The sequence below is a fragment of the Ranitomeya imitator genome, chromosome 4 (genome assembly GCF_032444005.1).
Source record: "Ranitomeya imitator isolate aRanImi1 chromosome 4, aRanImi1.pri, whole genome shotgun sequence".
In the NCBI taxonomy this organism is placed as follows: Eukaryota; Metazoa; Chordata; class Amphibia; order Anura; family Dendrobatidae; genus Ranitomeya; species Ranitomeya imitator.
Window position 1 is genome coordinate 635,212,944 of NC_091285.1, and position 19,929 is coordinate 635,232,872.

Consider the following 19,929-nt stretch of genomic DNA (forward strand, 5'->3'; position numbering starts at 1 on the left):
CGTGTGAACACGGTCACAGCATTACTGTTTTATTACATTTTTATAGACAAAAAAAATATCAATTGCGCAAAATGGGTCTGGGTACATGTGCAATGGGGCCAATAGACGGAAATGGTGAGGCAGAGGGAACATATGCTCCGCCGCACACTTTTTCGGGACTGTACGCCTACAGGAGGCGGACACTCAGACCTAGTAGACTGCGTTCGCTCTGCCGTCACCATTGCTGTCTATTGGTCCCGTCGGCGCATGCGTCCGCACCCCATTTTTTTTTTTTTTGGGGGGGGGGGGGGAGTCAGACATACGCCCGAACGGGGACACAGAACGCAATGTGATTCCTCAGCCGAAATCAGAGGAAAAGTATAAGAGACCCGTCCCTGCTTCTGTATTTATCCCCCACTCCTGGTTTTGGGTAACAGGTGGCTCTCGGGAGTCCTCACCCCGACGCTGGACTAGAGCCTACAAATTGATTTTCTTTGAGCTGTAAAGTCATTTTTACCGTACAACGAAAACCATAAAAACAATGGCGGAATCGTGGGTGGGGTATCAGTACATTATATGGTAACAGGAATGGCGTTGTAAGGCCACGTGGATGAAAAAATATTAAATGCACAGTAATGGCTCCTGTAGGAAGAAAACAAAGAGCAAAAATGGTCACAATGTGTGACTGCTGCAGCCAATCATTGGGAGCCGCATGTTAGATAATGGATGAGTAGGGGCTGTAACAGTGACCATGCTATATATGAGAAAATAACATTATTTTAGGAGCAAGGGTGTAGCCTGAGATGACCAAGCCCCATAGACTCCCCCCACAGTTCTTGTGTATAGTTCTTCACACCTTATAAAACCCGCCACCAAAAACATGTCTGCCGCCAGCCGAGCGTCAGGCATTGCTCTAAACCAATCACTATGCACGTTCTATGTGGCCCCGCCCACACAGCTGTTACGACGTCTACGCGCGGGAATTTACGTCAGCCGCCAAAATACGCGCGATACGACGTAGGCGGACATTTTTAATGAGGGCAAATTCCTCCAGCTGATGGTAACAGTCGTCAAGAAAAACCAAACCCGACACTAAACAGAGAAGTCTATTTCTGCCCCAGTGGTTATATACAAGTCTACAGATTAAAATTGTGATTTACGGGATGTTGCGCAGCCGACGTCATGACGTAAACTGGGCGGTCCTTTGAGTGGAGCAGGTTTACTAGAGAGGCGTGGTTTAAAGTGAGTAGAGCACGTGATCACGTTGAGGAATAAGCGGGACTTTTGACGCTACAGCGCAGAGTGGGCGGAGCCTATGACATGACTGGAGACAGTGGGCGGGACGGTGACGTAGTGACTGGAGCCAGTGGGCGGGACGGTGACGTAGTGACTGGAGCCAGTGGGCGGGGCCGACGTCTGTGAGGAGGTAAGGTTGGCGCAGGAGGACGGCGTTTGTGCGCGCGGGAGACAAACGGAGAGCGGGAAAGACAGCGCGGCGGAGCTGAGGCACCGAGTCACGCGGGCAGGCACCGGGGGAACGGACTAGAGGAGTAATAACCAGGTACCGTCGGCGCCGCCGCCTCTATTGTTCCCTGGTGTCATTGGCGGGAGCTGCTGTTACCGTGCGCCGCTGCTGCGTGTCCCTTGCACGGAGAGTCCGCCCATGGGGGTCCCGGACCCTCTATATCCCGGGTGCTGTTTGTCTCAATAGAGACCTGACAACGAGTGTTGCCCGTAGCAACCAACAATCAGGTTGCTATGAAAAATGGCAGCCTGGTTCTTGTTGCTATAGGCAACCTGCCTAGTCCTGACCTTTTGGAGGTCCCAGGTCGGGGTCACTCTGCCCAAACTGCTCCTCATCCTCTCTGGTTATGCGGCTCCTGTGTGACCAGAAGGCTACCGTCTCCAGGGGGCACCGTCTCCAGGGGGCACCGTCTCCAGGGGGCACCGTCTCCAGGGGTGATATTCCCCTTCCTCGTCTATCCATAGTGGGTGATCACTTGTTTGTTGGTGAGGCTCCAGCCTCTGGGCCCCAGATTGGGGTCTGCTGGGTCCGGCCATGCGCAGAGTCCCTCCAGTCATTGTCCTTCCAACAGTCCCTTTGTCTCAGATCGCACCTGGTCCTCAACCATGATATTAATGGGGTTGGCCACTACTTGGCGACCCCCTAAAATAACACATTGACCTCCGGTACCGTTTCAGCTCTCGGAGCTGCCTTCACTCCTCACCGATGGATGTAATTGGCATCTGGAGGAAGGGGGAGCAGACTTCTTTCGGATGTCTTGGTTTGTGTGTAGAAGAGGAGTGGAGCCAGCGCTGACAGTCTGCAGGGATTGTGTGACATAATGTCACGCAATCCCCGGGAGAGCCAGTGCTGACACCGGTGGTGAGTGTAGGAGTTATTCTGCTGAGGGGAATCGGATTCAGAGGGGGTTGTCTGAGCAGCGGATGACCCCTTTAATAGGTGATGGTGTCTAAAGGTGGCAATGATACTTTCATCACAGTTGTGGCTGATGGATGCCATTCTCATCCCTAGGACTCGCACCTATGTCTTTGTGCATCACATGGTATTTGATAACTATAATGCGATGGTGGTAACCCCTGCTGTATCTCTCCAGTCTTATGACATCTCTCATTTGAAGATGGCGCTTTCTTAGCTGTGAAATGTCATCCATGGTGCCCGCCCTGACGGGGTGCCTCCCGGTCACGCCTGTACCTGCAGCGTTATCACAGGTGGATCACTCCCATCAGAGTGGGAGTGATTGTGCAGGGTGACTGGCGCCTGGTAATACAAGGCAGATTAGGCTCCCTCTGTGATCGGCTCTGGTGCTGATTTGTGGCTACGAACTAACCCCTTTTTAGCCATAAGGGAATGCAATTCAGACATATTTTTTTTCTCCCTCTAGAGCAGGGGTGTCAAACTGCATTCCTCGAGGGCTGCAAACAGGTCATGTTTTCAGGATTTCCTTGTACTGCACAGGTGATAATCTAACCCCTTAGTGACAGAGCCAATTTGGTACTTAATGACCGGGCCAATTTTTGCAATTCTGACCACTGTCACTTTATGAGGTTATAACTCTGGAACGCTTCAACGGATCCCGCTGATTCTGAGATTGTTTTTTCGTGACATATTGTACTTCATGTTAGTGGTAACATTTCTTCGATATTACTTGCGATTATTTATGAAAAAAACGGAAATATGGCGAAAATTTTTTAAATTTTGCAATTTTCAAACTTTGTATTTTTATGCCCTTAAATCAGAGAGATATGTCATGAAAAATAGTTAATAAATAACATTTCCCACATGTCTACTTTACATCAGCACAATTTTGGAAACAAAATTTTTTTTTGTTAGGGAGTTATAAGGGTTAAAAGTTGACCAGCAATTTCTCATTTTTACAACACCATTTTTTTTTAGGGACCACATCACATTTGAAGTCATTTTGAGGGGTTTATATGATAGAAAATAATGAAGTGTGACACCATTCTAAAAACTACACCCCTCAAGGTTCTCAAAACCACATTCAAGAAGTTTATTAACCCTTTACGTGCTTCACAGGAACTGAAACAATGTGGAAGGAAAAAATGAACATTTAACTTTTTTTTGCAAACATCTTAATTCAGAACCATTTTTTTTATTTTCACAAGTGTAAAAACAGAAATGTAACCATAAATTTTGTTATGCAATTTCTCCTGAATACGACAATACCCCATATGTGGGGGTAAACCACTGTTAGGGCGCACCGCAGAACTTAGAAGTGAAGGAGCGCCGTTTGACTTTTTCAATGCAGAATTGGCTGGAATTGAGATCGGACGCCATGTCACGTTTAGAGAGCCCCTGATGTGCCTAAACAGTGGAAACTCCCCACAAGTGACACCATTTTGGAAACTAGACCCCTTAAGGAACTTATCTAGATGTGTGGTGAGCACTTTGAACCCCCAAGTGCTTCACAGAAGTTTATAACGTAGAGCCGTGAAAATAAAAAATCGCTTTTGTTTACACAAAAATGATCTTTTCGCCCACAAATTCTTATTTTCACAAGGGTAACAGGAGAAATTAGACCACAAAAGTTGTTGTGCAATTTCTCCTGAGTACGCTGATACCCAATATGTGGGGGTAAACAACTGTTAGGGCGCACCGCAGAGCTTGGAAGAGAAGGAGCGCCGTTTTACTTTTTCAATGTAGAATTGGCTGGAATTGAGATTGGACGCCATGTCGCGTTTGGAGAGCCCCTGATGTGCCTAAACAGTGGAAACCCCCCACAAGTGACACCATTTTGGAAACTAGACCCCTTAAGGAACTTATCTAGATGTGTGGCGAGCACTTTGAACCCCCATGTGCTTCACAGAAGTTTATAACGTAGAGCCGTGAAACAAAAAATTGCATTTTTTCTACAAAAATGATCTTTTTGCCCACAAATTTTTATTTTCACAAGGGTAACAGGAGAAATTAGACCACTAAAGTTGTTGTGCAATTTCTCCTGAGTACGCTGATACCCAATATGTGGGGGTAAACAACTGTTAGGGTGCACCGCAGAGCTTGGAAGAGAAAGAGTGCCGTTTTACTTTTTCAATGTAGAATTGGCTGGAATTGAGATCGGACGCCATGTCGCGTTTGAAGAGCCCCTGATGTGCCTAAACAGTAGAAATCCCCCACAAGTGACCCCATTTTGGAAACTAGACCCCCCATGGAACTTATCTAGATGTGTGGTGAGAACCTTGAATGCCCAAGTGCTTCACAGAAGTTTATAATGCAGAGCCGTGAAAATAAAAAATATTTTTTTTTTCCACAAAAAAGATTTTTTAGCCACCAAATTTTTATTTTCACAAGGGTAACAAGAGAAATTGGACCCCAAAACTTGTTGTCCAATTTGTCCTGAGTATGCTGGTACCCCATATGTGGGGGTAAACCACTGTTTGGGCGCACGGCAGAGCTCGGAAGGAAGGAGCGCCGTTTTGGAATGCAGACTTTGATAGAATGGTCTGCGGGTATTATGTTGCGTTTGCAGAGCCCCTGATGTACCTAACCAGTAGAAACCCTCCACAAGTGACCCCATTTTGGAAACTAGACCCCCCAAGGAACTTATCTAGATGTGTGGTGAGAACTTTGAATGCCCAAGTGCTTCACAGAAGTTTAGAATGCAGAGTCGTGAAAATAAAAAAAAAATTTTTCACAAAAAAGATTTTGTAGCCCCCAAGTTTTTATTTTCACAAGGGTAACAAGAGAAATTGGACCCCAGAAGTTGTCCAATTTATCCCGAGTACGCTGATGCCCCATATGTGGGGGTAACCCACTGTTTGGGCGCACGGCAGAGCTCAGAAGGGAGGGAGCACCATTTGACTTTTTGAGCGCAAAATTGGCTGTCGTGTTTGGAGACCCCCTGATGTACCTAAACAGTGGAAACCCCCCAATTCTAGCTCCAACCCTAACCCCAACACACCCCTAACCCTAATCCCAACCTGATCCATAATCCTAATCACTAACCCTAACCATAATCACAACCCTTACCCCAAAACAACCCTAATGCCAACCCTAACCATAACCCTAATCAAAACCCTAAATCCAACACACCCCTAATCCTAATCTCAACCCTAACCTCAAACCTAACCCTAATCCCAATGCACCCCTAATCACAACCCTAACCTTAACCCTAATCCCAAACCTAATCCCAAGCGTAACCCTAATGCCAACCCTAACCCTAATACCAACCCTAATTCAAACCCTAACCCTAATCCCAGCTCTAACCCTAACTTTAGGCCCAACCCTAGCCCTAACTTTAGCCCTAACCCTAGCCCTAAGGCTACTTTCACACTTGCGTCGTTTGGCATTCCGTCGCAATCCGTCGTTTTGGACAAGAAACGGATCCTGCAAATGTGCCCGCAGGATGCGTTTTTTGCCCATAGACTTGTATTGCCGACGGATCGTGACGGATGGCCACACGTCGCGTCCGTCGTGCACTGGATCAGTTGTGTTTTGGCGGAGCGTCGGCACAAAAAAACGTTCAATGAAACGTTTTTTTGTACGTCGCATCCGCCATTTCTGACCGCGCATGCGTGGCCGTAACTCCGCCCCCTCCTCCCCAGGACATAGATTGGGCAGCGGATGTGTTGAAAAACTACAGCTGCTGCCCACGTTGTGCACAATTTTCACAACGTGCGTCGGTATGTCGGGCCGACGCATTGCGACGGCCCCGTACCGACGTAAGTGTGAAAGAAGCCTAACCCTAAGTTTAGCCCCAACCCTAACCCTAAATTTAGCCCCAACCCTAAATTTAGCCCCAACCCTAACACTAAATTTAGCCCCAACCCTAACCCTAAATTTAGCCCCAACCCTAACCCTAAATTTAGCCCCAACCCTAACCCTAAATTTAGCCCCAACCCTAACCCTAAATTTAGCCCCAACCCTAACCCTAAATTTAGCCCCAACCCTAGCCCTAACCTAACCCTACCCCTAACCTAACCCTACCCCTAACCCTAACTCTACCCCTAACCCTAATTTTAGCCCCAACTGCTGTTCTCCTGCCGGCCGGCAGATGGAGACAGATGGCGGGCGCACTGGGCATGCGTCCGCCATGTTCTGCTGCCGGCGGCCAGGAGGAGCAGCAAGAGGATCCAGGGACCTAGGTGAGTATGCTAGGGTCCCCGAATCCCCCTATTTCTCTGTCCTCTGATGTGCGATCACATCAGAGGACAGAGAATTACACTTTACTTTTTTTTTTTTTTTTGCGGTCGCCGGTAAACAGTTAATTACCGGCGATCGCAAAACGGGTCGGTAATACCGACCCCGATCGTGCTCTTTGGGGTCTCGGCTACCCCCGGCAGCCGAGACCCCAATGATTTTCCCGGTGCCGGCCAGCGGGCGCACTGCGCATGCGCCCGCCATTTTGAAGATGGCGGCGCCCACCGGGAGACACGAGGAGCATCGGGGGAGCTAGGTGAGTATTGGGGGGCCACCTGGGACCCCTTTTCTCTGTCCTCCGATGTGCGATCACATCGGAGGACAGAGAAATTAAAAAGAGATCGCTTTTTTTTTTTTTTTTTTTGCGATCGCCGGTAAACGGTTAATTACCGGCGATCGCAAATGCGGGGTGGGTTAAAAAACCCCCGGATCATGTTCTCTGGGGTCTCGGCTACCCTCGGCAGCCGAGACCCCGGAGAAAATCGGCCTCAGGGGGGCGCTATTCACTTTTTCCACAGCGCCGTTAATTAACGGCGCTGTGGTTTAAGTACCCTTAGCGGCCGCCGTTAAAAGGCGTATCGGCGGTCGCTAAGGGGCTAATCACCTACACAAATGAGTTGGTGATTAAATTATCACCTGTGCAGTACAAGGAAATCCTGAAAACATGACCTGTTTGCAGCCCTCGAGGAATGCAGTTTGACATCCCTGCTCTAGACAGATGATTTATAGCAGTCTGTATTTACTGCTGTGAATGAAGGCCTCTGTTCCGCCAGAAGATTTGGGGTACAATTTCCCCATAGGACCAGCAGTAATCCAGAAATCAAATATAAGTCTTCACCTCGCGCTGCGATATTAATCACGTTTTCTAGGAATATATTTCTTGATCTCTGAGGGTCCAGCCACTGCAACCCCCGCCAGAAATAGGGCTCTGAACATCCAGATTTGGCACAAACCTTTTGGGTATGTGCACACGTTGCGGATCCGAAGCGTTTTTTGAGGTGCAGAAACGCTGCAGATCCGCAATTGATTTACAGTACAATGTAAATCAATGAGAAAAAAAAAATGCTGTGCGGAAAATCTGCTGCGGAAACGCTGCGGTTTAAAAGAAGTAGCATGTCACTTCCTCTTTGTGAAACTGCAGTGTTTTTGGACCCATTCCATTATAGAAAACCGCAGGGGTAAAAAACGCAGCAAATCCACAAGAAAACCGCAGCAAAAACGCACAAAAAATGCGACAAATCCGCAGGTGCGTTTTCTGTCAGGAGAGGCAGAATCCGCACCAGAAATTCCTAAGCCTAATCCGCAACGTGTGCACATAGCCTTTGACATGCTAGGCCATCGATATGCCGCACTATCTATAGGCTCTGACAATGTGGTAGTTGTGACTGATTTTGGGACTTTAGTTCACCCTCCTCCCAGCTTTCAGAAAGGCGTCAACTAGATGAAGAGAAGTTTTCTTTTGTTTGTTTTTTTTTTCTTTTTGTGATTGTTTGCTCTTTTTCTTCCAGTGTTTCTAAGCTTCACGTGAAGAATCGGCATCATGGCAAAGGTCCAGATATTGAACATGGTGGTGCTGGACAACCCGTGCCCCTTCCGCAATCCTTTCCAGTTTGAGATCACTTTCGAGTGCATAGAAGACTTACCGGACGGTGAGTTGGTTTCCATCTGTCGCTGTCAGCATTTATGTGGCTTCTAAATATGACGCAAGATCTGTTCTATAGCGCACGGATCCTACTGACATATAATAGGCTCCATCTAGGTCTATAATCCCCACCCATATATATGTAAGCTATTTTCTCGTAGAAAACTAGGTCATACCATATGTTTTTGCTCTGGTCCGTTCAGGGTATAGTTACACAAGGTTTTGTGATATGGTTATTGACCATAGATTTTAGAGTTGCAAAGTGTTTCACTTGTAAAAACTGTGTTAGGTCGGTTTCACATTAGCTTGTTCAGCGTAGGCCTGCATACTTCTTTCCTTAAGATCCGCGTAGATCCACATGCATCTTGCGTACCTATATTTAAGGCTAGGTTCACACTAGCGTTGCGCCGCCCTGCGTCGGCGACGCAACGCGCGACGCACGTAAAAACGCGCGCGTTTTGCGACGCGTGCGTCGTTTTTGACGAAAATCGGACGCACAGAAAATGCTACAATGTAGCGTTTTCTTGCGTCCGACGCTAGCGTCGGAAACGACGCACGTGGCAAAAACTCCACCAAAACAACGCACGCGTCCCCTATGTTAAACATGGGGGCGCGTCGCCGCTGCGTCGCCGGCGCAACAGTGACGCACATTGGCGGAACGCCAATGTGAACGTAGCCTAACATTGTAGATGCGTCCCCGTGCGTCGTCTTGACATGTTGCATTCGGCGGGCACGTCAAAACGACGCACGGGGACGCATCCACATTAAAACGCATGTCTGTGCGTCCAAATAATGTGAAATATAGGTACGCGAGACCGTTGCGGATCTTAACCCCTTTCTGCCATTGGACGTACTATCCCGTCCATGTGACCTGGGGATAGTACGTCATAGGCGATCAGCCGCTCTCATGGGGGGGAGAGCGGCCGGGTGTCGGCTGATTATCACTGCTGACATCCGGCACTATGTGCCAGGAGCGGTCACGGACCGCTCCTGGCACATTAACCCCCGAAAACACTGCGATCAAACATGATCACAGCGTTTCGGTGGCATAGGGAAGCATCGCGCAGGGAGGGGGCTCCCTGCGTGCTTCCCTGAGACCCTCGGAACAACGCAATGTGATCGCGTTGCTCCGATGGTCTCCTACCTCCTTGTCCCTACAGGCCCCGGATCCAAGATGGCTGTGGGGCTCCTTCCGGGTCCTGCAGGGAGGTGGCTTGCGAGTGCCTGCTGAGAGCAGGTGCCAGCAAGCCTCCAGCACTGCATCACAGATGGGTGATCTGACATAGTGCTGTGCAAAGTATCAGATTAGCGATCTGACAATATATAGTGATGTCCCACCCTCGGACAAAGTAAAAAAGTAATAATATATATATTATATGCGGAATATGTTGGTGCTATATAAATAAAATTATTATTAGGTTTGGGGTGTGTTTGGGTTAGGGGCATGTTCGGGTTAGAGGTGTGGTTAGGGTTACCGTTGGAATTAGGGTTAGGTGTGTGTGTTTGGATTAGGGTTTCAGTTATAATTGGGGGTTTCCACTGTTTAGGCACATCAGGGGCTCTCCAAACACGACATGGCGTCCGATCTCAATTCCAACCAATTCTGCGTTGAAAGTTAAACCATGCTCCTTCCATTTCGAGCTCTCCTGTGTGCCCAAACAGGAGTTTACCCCAACATATTGGGCATCAGCGTACTCAGGACAAATTGGACAACATCATTTGTGGTCCAATTTCTCTTGTTACCCTTGGGAAAACAAAAATTTGGGGCTAAAAATCATTTTTGTGGGGGGAAAAAGGATTTTTTTATTTTCACGGCTCTGCGTTATAAACTGTAGTGAAACACTTGGGGGTTCAAAGTTCTCACAACACATCTAGATAAGTTCCTTGGGGGGTCTAGTTTCCAATATAGGGTCACTTGTGAGGGGTTTCTACTGTTTAGGTACATCAGGGGCTCTGCAAATGCAACGTGACGCCTGCAGACTATTCCATCTAAGTCTGCATTCCAAATGGCGCTCCTTCCCTTCCGAGCTCTGCCATACGCCCAAACAGTGGTTCCCCCCCACATATCGGGTATCAGCGTACTCAGGACAAATTGGACAACAACTTTTGGGGTCCGATTTCCTCTGTTACTCTTAGGAAAATACAAAACTGGGGGCTAAAATATCATTTTTGTGGAAAAAAAAAAGTTAAATGTTCATTTTTTTTTTTAAACATTCCAAAAATTCCTGTGAAATACCTGAAGGGTTAATAAACTTCTTGAATGTGGTTTTGAGCACCTTGAGGGGTGCAGTTTTTAGAATGGTGTCACACTTGGGTATTTTCTATCATCTAGACCCCTCAAAATGACTTCAAATGTGATGTGGTCCCCCCCAAAAAATGGTGTTGTAAAAATGAGAAATTGATGGTCAAATTTTAACCCTCACAGTTGGAAAATTGCAAAATTTTCAAAAAATGTCCGTTTTTTTCATAAACGAAAGTAATGTCGAGGAAATGTTACCACTATCACGAAGTACACAGAATCACCAGGATCTGTTGAAGCGTTCCAGAGTTATAACCTCATAAAGGGACAGTGTTCAGAATTGTAAAAATTGGCCCGGTCATTAACGTGCAAACCACCCTTGGGGGTTATGGGGTTAAGGAAAGAAGTACGCAGGCCTACGCTGCTCACAGAAACGCTAATGTGAAACCGGCCTTAAACCGAGTCTGTTAGCACAAAATGACTGTCCAAACTAAGCAGAGGCGCTCGGTGCCCGGTTTTCGTGGCTGAGCAGCTCCGGGCACCTTCCTACATGAGTGTTTTCCATAAGGCTCTGCCCTGCTGTCACTACTGTAGATCCAGGGCTGTCAGTCGGGGAAGAGGGGGCAGCGGTGGGTGGGAGAGCACTGAAGTAGGGGGAACACCGCTCCTGGGCCTTGCTTGAAGTGATTTTGTGCTGACAGACTCCCTGTATTAGGAAACATGAGCAAATAACACACTACAAAAACGGCCTGTTTCACGCACCGTTCTTCCTGCCAACACCCTGGTTATAAATGCAGGAAAATGTGCACATGGCCAAAGACTGACTTAATAGCAAAACAGCAGTCCAACTGCGACTATTGTGCAGCACGTTATCATGGTATCTGAACACAAAGGTGCAGCAATCGATTGAAACAGTTGTAAAACCCCTTTTGCTACTTTAGTGTTTCAGATAATGCTCTCCCGCGTAGTCTCCCCATACAGACGTTGCCCGTCTAGCTCTTACTTTTCCAGGTAGACTATGGATGTGTGGGTCAGACATGGGAGACTACCGCTATTACTGTAAATAATAACCTAGAGAGGGACATCAGGGGCAAAGTTCATTCTCCTACTTTGGTTTCCGAAGATCTGTGAACAGATATTTGGACACGTGACCTATCGTGAGATCCTTCCCGGCTCATGTCTGGACTAGTTAATGGCTTCCTTTGCATGTCCAGAATTAAGTTTACACGCTTTTCATTTTCAGGCCGATCAAAAGTTTCCCTTTTGAGATTGTCATTGTAGTTTCCACAATTTTTACTTGTTTACATTTTAAGATAAGTTTCCTGATTGACTTTGTTGCTATTAGAAGAATCCCCCAATAAAAGTAGAGGGCACACGCACCTAAAGTCGCTGAGGTGGCACATGCCCAAACCAGTCTGTGGTACCGGCAACAAGCGATGGCGGTAACATAGCACCGAGTGATCCACTACTCCACTATATTAATAATATAGGAGTCCTGCTGCCATATTTTACATGCAGTTTGTGTGCTGACCACATGGCTAAAAGTATCTGATAAAGGGATATTGTAAGGGGTTTGTTTTCTTGGGTTTGTGTGTGTGGGTGTGTGTTTTTTTTTTTTTTTTTTTTGTTTTTTTTATTTATTAATTTTCTTAAGTAATTTGTCTCTAATGAACGGCCTTTTGTTTCCACAGATCTGGAGTGGAAAATCATATATGTGGGTTCAGCTGAAAGTGAAGAATATGACCAAGTCCTGGATTCGGTGTTGGTGGGTCCAGTCCCTGCCGGGCGCCACATGTTTGTTTTTCAGGTAACTCCACGTCTTGTCAGTTAGGCTATCTGCACACATTCAGGATTTTTTGTGGTTTTTCGGCCGTATTCTGTGGAAAAAATACTAAAAAACCGCTTACATTAAGTATCCCATCATTTTAATGCATTCCGCAATTATTGTGCCCATGCTGCTTCTTTTTTTTCTTTTTCGCGAAAAAAGCGCAGCATGTTCATTAATTTTGTGTATTTTTCGCATTTTTTTACCACTATATTATTGCATTGGGAAGCTCCGGGAACAAAAAAAATGCGAGTGGGTTTCCTGCAGAAAAAGTCCGGTTTTGTTCAGGAAAATTCTGCTGATATTCCTGAGCGTGTGCACATAGCCTAAAGGAAAACTTGGTGATAATTTTAATCTGATTGCACAACAAACAAACAGGCATAGCCGCTAAAGAAAAAAAAAATGTATCATCAGAAAAAGACTTCGGGTTTTATTGTTAAATTACACTCCAGTTTTTGTTTTATTTATTGTAAATGTCACTGTCAGTCATCAGTAAAGGATGATCTGCCGATTGCATTTTTCGGCGCGGTCCTGTCCTCTCCTGGCCCCCGTTACCGCAGTATTGACTACCCGACTCACTCCAGCGTTTGCTGTGGGACCGGCAGTCACTTTCTCAGTCTAATTCTGAGACCCAGAATCGGGCGCTCAACGATTTGCTTTGAGAGCTATCGGTCCACGGTAGGATCTGACCAGAAAGAGTTGTGGTCACAAGATAGACGAGCGGACCACAGGGCGGTGCTGGAAACGCAAGACTGTGACCAGTAACTATTTTAATGCGTACACTGAACAAACGTTACTGGTGGGTAACAAATGCTGAAAAAAAAGGTAGGAATGAGACTTTAACTGTATGTAAGAAAAAAAAAAATGTAATATTATTTTTTATAAAATTCGCATTAAACTACAGAATTAGTAATCTTGCAATTTTCATACTGTCCACTAGGGCTCATGGTTCTTGTCAAGCGCTGCGGAATATGTTGGCGCTATATAAATAAAATTATTATTTCTGTCCTTCCAGGAAGTGTTTTCAGCTGCTGCTGATGGTGCCGGCTTTGCTTGTGAGCCAGCGCCAACATCAGGCCGTTCATGTATTGTGATCTGCTCGATGTCGCCTCCTGCTGCGTCATACATGTATGACAGATGTCTGGCAGCGGTTTATCAGAATCCCCTCCATGTTCACCTACCTGCAGTATGGGAAAGGGTCTCCTCCCCTCTTGACGCACGGTCCTCTGACGTGATGTCATTTAGGGGCACAGGCGTCCTCCTCTTTCGGGCTGCTGTCCCAAGGGTCTGTCGGTAGCCTTGTCGCCCACGGGCCGCATGCTTTATCCCTGTGCTAAAATAACAGCTGATCTCTATGGGCCCAACGTCTGAGACCACATCCAGTCCTATAGCCGGCTCTGTAAACTGTTATGTGAGGCTTTGGCGCTGAAAACAGGTCCCAGGAGACTAAATCAGACTGTGCAAAGATAATGTTCAGAAGCACAATCTGCTTTAGTGTTTGTTTAGAAAAAATATGATGCACACACCTTTTTAATAATTTTTCTGTATAATTTTGTAGGTACATTTTTAAATGGTCTGTCTTTTTAATATGCACATAATGGTCAATGCAATGACTAATAAAATTTCAGTGTATTTACCCAAAACTACAAGTTTCATTTTTCACTACTCCAAATTTCTGTCAGCATAGACAAATTACAGGGCGTATGGATGGGTCTTTGTCTCCCACCTCCTGTCAAAACCGCATACAGGCATAACAGAAGTGTGTTTTCTGTTCATGGCAGCAAAGGCTTTGTACATTGGCAATTCTAGTGTTTGCTGGGAAATAAGGTAAACAGAAGTTCCAGAACCTATAGTGCTGACAGAATGCTGATTTTAGAAATTACTGAACTTCTGTGTATGAAAAGTTAGAGAATGAAGATGGAGGTAGTTCTAGACTTGGTAGACTGGTGTGTGGCCCATAGCAGTTGTACCTTTCATGGGGATGTGGGCCTGTATTAGATGAAATGGTGGGTGCACACTAAGGATCCTCTATAATTTGGAGAGTGGTAACATTACATGTTGTACTATTGCAGGCTGACGCTCCAAACTCGAGTCTCATCCCAGAGTCCGACGCTGTGGGAGTTACCGTCGTCCTCATCACCTGCACTTACCGAGGGCAAGAGTTCATCAGAGTCGGCTACTACGTCAACAACGAATATTCTGACCTAGAACTGAGGGAGAATCCGCCTCTGAAGCCAAACTTCTGCCAGGTACTGCTCCAGGGTGATGAGTGATCTCTACCCCTACATGTCTATATGGTGATCCTGCCATCACTGTCTCCTGGGCACGTCCTTACTGATATCGAATATTTCCGAAATGTTGTCACAAGTAGCCAGTCTTACTGTAAGCTCACCGACACGAACTCTAAAGTATAAGCACGTGATGTCTCTTTCATGCAGCGACGCTCTGTAACCTGCCTGAAAAAGCACTAAATAAATTAAAATAATGACCATATCTGCTGCAGTGTTAAATCAACTTGCTGTGCACCTGTTCAGCCTTTTGCGCATCTTTTAACTGCTTCACGTTTCCAAAGACAAAAAGTAGTTAAAGGCGACATTCCTATCTCCAAGATCATACCCCAGTATGTAGTAGGTGTAATATTAGCCAATATCTTCAATTAGAAATGTAGTGTAGTTCTACTGATTTGCTATGTCGTTTACCTCATGTACAGGGCATTGCAGTAGCTTATGTATGCATGGTCATGATTACTAACTGTCACTGAGTGGCCGTAACCATGGATACTAAAGCTACTGCAATGCCCTGCACATAGGGTAAGCAACATAGCTAATCAGAAGAACTACTACACTACATTTCTAATTTAAGGTATTTGCTAATATTACACCTGCTACATATTTGATCTTGGCGATGGGCATACCCCTTTTAAGTGACCCGATCATTCTTCAGGAAAAGCAGCTCGCTAGTTTTACACAGCAAACATTAAAGCTAGCTGCAATGACATGGGGGGAAAAAAGACTGAGAAGATGCTTATTTAAGAGTTTCCTCTTAATCGGCAGGGGCGCAGGTTTTCAAGATGTTGTGTGCACAAATCTACTGTTGGCGCACTTGCCATTAGTGTTGGCGCACACGTCTGTTTATTTTGGACAGCGGGTCATATTCTAAAACGTTAGAGGATAAAGCATGCCAGGAGGTTGTGTAGTGATGGGTGGGATATCTGGCCGGGACACTGTAAACCGCATTGCAACTAGAGGCCATACAATGGTTTAGTTTAAGGCTATGTTGACACAATTAGTTTTTTTCACACTGCAGGCAAAACTTGCTCTCTTGGTAGTAAGAAACTTGCTGAAAAATAGCAGGTTCTGCTTAGTTTTTGGTGCATTTTCTTCCTGCGTTTTTGTCGGGGTACATTTCTCTCTTGCATAAAAAAAAAAACAGTGATTCTACTTCATCAGGTTTTGGCACCAAAAACTCAGCAAAAACTGATTCTTGCATTTTTTTTCGTCACCCATTGGAAAATACTGAGGACAAAAAGAAATCAAGCTGTGTGCATGAGATTTCTGAAATCTCAGACAGCTGAAAATTAGCATAATAAAAGCTGAAAAAATGCAACGTGTGAACAATACAATGGCTGAAAAGCTAAGTTATTGTGCCGTTAAAAGGAACCAATCATGAGGATTTTTTAACTCAAACTGATGGCATGTAAAAACACATGCTTTGAGGATGATTAAATTGTAGAGATCTGTTTTTGTACTTTCTGAAAAATCCAGAGTTGACATAGTCGTATACAAGTGAGCTGCAAGTGCTTTGTAGTGGGACATTGCTCCTCTACCCTCCTCACTATAGGAGGCTGTCCTGAGACAAGCAGGGCTGTCGTTGGTGGATATCACCAGTTGCGCCATCCCAATGGCATGCCTGTCTGGACAGCCATCTCCTCCCCCTTCAGTGCTCACAGGAAGCCCCTTGGTTACCATATCTTTAGTCCTGTGAAGCACGAGTGTTGGGCTTGATAGGAAAATGTCAGATACATATAATTCTCGAAAAAGAGTTAAAGTTGTAATTCTTCCACGGTTTTCAGTATATTATAAGGTGAAATGAATGGGGTCATTTAAATCTACAACTCAATCCACAAAAACATTATGGGGGGTGCGAGGGGTTTGAAGGGGAAAAATAAGTGTAAGAATTGGGTCCTTAAGGGGCAGTTGGTCTTGCTGAGACTCTGCATGTTAGGAAGATGTGTGGATGTTTGTTTCTTGATCCTATAGGAGGAGGTGTATGGTTGCTATGTCCCAGAAATGATGCGTATTCTTCTTTCTGTTCACTGGTTTTGTCTGGTCGCTACAAAAAAAAAAAAAATACTAACCGTTAAATCCACTTTTTATATAAAAAAAAATATAGTGTGTGTATGTAACTCCAAGTCCATCACCGTTCTCTGAAATCAACCTGTCCAGTAATGAAGCATCACCGAGTGTGAATCAAGTTTTCCTGCTATTGTGTAAATGGAACAGACAACAGGTAGAAATGATAGGCAATCAGCAAGACAACTCCTATACATGAATGGTTCTGCAGGGGGAGACCACAGACCATTTCTCTTTTTGGCTTTTTTGGTCACTTTCTTGCACTTTGTCATTGCTCTCATCCCTACCTAGAGGTATAGTAGCATGAAGCAGTGTCTACAACCGACAGAAGTTGCTCAGGTAGTTCAGCTCATCTAGGATGGCCCATCAATGCGATCTTTGGCAGTTTCCAGAGCATGGAGCAGACACCAGTAGATGTGGAGAGGGCTGTAGGAGGGCAACAATCCACCAGTACTTGCTACCTTCTCCTTTGTGCAAGGAGGAGCAGGTGCCCGGAGGCCTGCAAAATGACCTCCAGCAGTCCACTAACATCCATGTGTTTGCTCAAACTGTCAGAAACCGACTCCATGAGGTTGGTATGAGGGCCCGACGTCCACAAGTGGGTGTTGTACTTGCAGCCCAACACCATGCAGGGCGATTAGCATTTGCCAGAGAACACCAAGATTGGCAGATTTGACATTGGCGCCCTGTGCTCTTCACAGATGAGAGCAAGTTCACAATGAGCACATGTGACAGTCTGGAGACTGTGGAGAACGTTCTGCTGCCTTTCTCGTCCTCATGACCGATTTTGGCGGTGGGTCAGTAATGGTGTGGGAGAGCATTTCTTTGGAGGGCCGCACAGCCATTAGGGCCGACTGCCATTAGGTACCGGGAAGAGATCCTCAGACCCCCTGTGAGACCATATAGGGGTGTTCTGAGCCCTGGGTTCGTTCTGATACATGACAGTGGTAGGCCTCTTTTCCCAGACCTAAATCCAATTGAGCACATCTGGGACGTCATGTCTCGTTCCATCCACAGACGCCATGTTGCACCACAGACTGTCCAGGAGTTGGCGATGCTTTAGTCCAGGTTTGGGAGGAGATCCCTCAGGAGACCATCTGCAGCCTCATCAGGAGCATGCCCAGGCTTTGTAGGGAGGTCATACAGGCACATGGAGGCCACACACAATACTGAGCATTTTCTTGTCTTGAGGCATTTCCACTGAAGTTGGATCAGCCTGCAGTTTTGATTTCCCACTTTGCTTTTGAGCATCATTCCAACTCCAGACCTCCGTGGGATATTAATTAATTTACGTTATTTTTGTTTTATTCTCAACGCATTGAATGAAATATTCCAGCTACAAATCTTTATTAACTGCATAGCAATGATATCTAGGATGTGATATTTTAGCGTTCCCTTTATGATTTTGAGCAGACAGAATGTGTATCCCCGTGATTTACTTCTCCCCCAGATGCGGCTTTTGTAGTGATTATAAATGTGTCTGTCTTTCAGCTGCAGAGGAACATCCTAGCATCAAACCCACGTGTGACCCGCTTCCACATCAATTGGGAAAGTGCAAGCGAATCAAAGATGGAAGACATTGAGAATGTGGACCCTGCTTGTCACTCTATGCATCCCCCATCTTGTGCCCCGACCAAGGGCCTGTCCGGAGCACTAAACCCAATCCCAGAGAACTCTATGGACTGCATTTGAAGTCACCAGTGCTCAGGAACCTGCAAATTGTCCAAACCCTGAATAAAGTACAGCACCAACATCTCACCTCGGGCTCCGGTCCATCTGGCTAAGGCCACTTTTATTGTGCATGATGTCCTCAGACTCCAGAAGCAACCGAACATACTGCCAATAGAGAACCCACACCCTGCCTTGTCCTATGGTGGTGGTAACATCTTCTGTATATCACTAGTTTTAGTCTCACACTGCCTTTTTTTTGTTGTTTTGTTTTGAGAATAACATGACCTGCCTTTTTAACATGGAGTCTGTTCCTTGGCTCTAGCATCTCAAATGATCCTACCACACCATTCATCCATTGTTCACCAGGAGCGGACCGCCTTGGCAGAAGTGATATATCATCTTTTGTGTGACGCAGTCCTGACTACGGTCCTTTTGTTGCTGCCATTAAGTTTTCCTCACTCACCTGAGACACTGCCACGTACTTTATGGCGGGCAGCATTTCTCCTTCCACGGCCTCACTAAGACTCCTTTGTCTCTTCTGGGACACGTTAAAGAAAGATCGTCTCTGCCCGATAAAAGTTGCATTGTTCTGCTTCGTGGATTGAGCCAAAAGACTTCCTGCAAAGTTATAATATTTTACCAAGAGGTATATTCATGTTTGGTCTCAGATGTTCACCCTAGATTCGGCGTCATGTTGGTGCACTATTTCACCGAATTATCAGCACTTACACCTGCGCCATGATGGAAAGTCTATTGTGGTCAGTGCCACGTATCTCGCACTGTGAAGACTGTCCATTTTGAAGGAAGGCTTTTCTGAGATTTGGGCCCTTTATACGTCTCTTTACCGGCAGGATTTTTGCTATGCCTGCCTTCTACATGCATTATATGATGTTACGTTTTGATTGTCGTATATAGAAACCGATGGTTTTTTTTTTTTTTTTTCCAAATATGTATAATATTTTTTGTTTTTTTATATATTTGTGATTAGGCTTTACTTAAATAAAAGCACTTGAGCAAAGTGTCCGAAGATCTTAATGTCTTTGTTTAAATGTGAACATTAATGTTTTTGTTTTTTTTTGGGGGGGGGAGGGGTGTCTTGCCGGTTTACAGAGAAATTTTATGGACTTATTACATTGGATTTTTTTTTTCTTCTAGGATGGGGCCAATGTTTCCAGATACTTTTGTGCTTGATACATAAATGGGTGATAAGAAACCTATGTAACGATCATACAACACTCCCACATGTCCACAATGCAATGATGTTTTGAACGGTGATGAGATCTTCCAGACAGGACAGGGAGTTACGATTAATGGATATTTCAACTGCGATTTCTTATTTGTAGTGTATGCAAACAAGTGCCCATACAATCTCGTACATGATAGCGAGAATACCCAATATGTATGAGTCTGCCACTCCTCACAAGTCTATCATTTGTCATGGAAAAACTTACAGCTGTCCTGTGCTCCACCCATAGCTGTTAACATGTTAAATTCCGCTGTCAATCTCTGACGGCGGCATTTAACACGAATGGAACGGAAACA

At 45.7% G+C, this 19,929-nt stretch overlaps 1 protein-coding gene across 1 annotated transcript; it reads left to right on the forward strand.

Moving 5' to 3' along the window:
• Nucleotides 1-1,355: 1,355 nt before the first annotated feature.
• On the forward strand, nt 1,356-19,408 carry LOC138677013 (histone chaperone asf1b). Its single transcript, XM_069766792.1, has 5 exons — nt 1,356-1,540; nt 8,167-8,307; nt 12,231-12,346; nt 14,437-14,613; nt 18,208-19,408. Exons 2-5 carry the CDS (start codon nt 8,199-8,201, stop codon nt 18,406-18,408), a joined length of 603 nt encoding a protein of 200 aa, XP_069622893.1. The 5' UTR covers nt 1,356-1,540; nt 8,167-8,198; the 3' UTR covers nt 18,409-19,408.
• Nucleotides 19,409-19,929: the final 521 nt, after the last annotated feature.

Excerpts from the sequence above, each read along its gene's own strand:
- LOC138677013 (XM_069766792.1), top strand. The coding sequence starts at position 8,199 with ATGGCAAAGGTCCAGATATTGAACATGGTGGTGCTGGACAACCCGTGC. Across the intron at positions 8,308-12,230 it reads CATAGAAGACTTACCGGACG|ATCTGGAGTGGAAAATCATA; the intron begins GTGAGTTGGTTT and ends TTGTTTCCACAG. Across the intron at positions 14,614-18,207 it reads TGAAGCCAAACTTCTGCCAG|CTGCAGAGGAACATCCTAGC; the intron begins GTACTGCTCCAG and ends TCTGTCTTTCAG.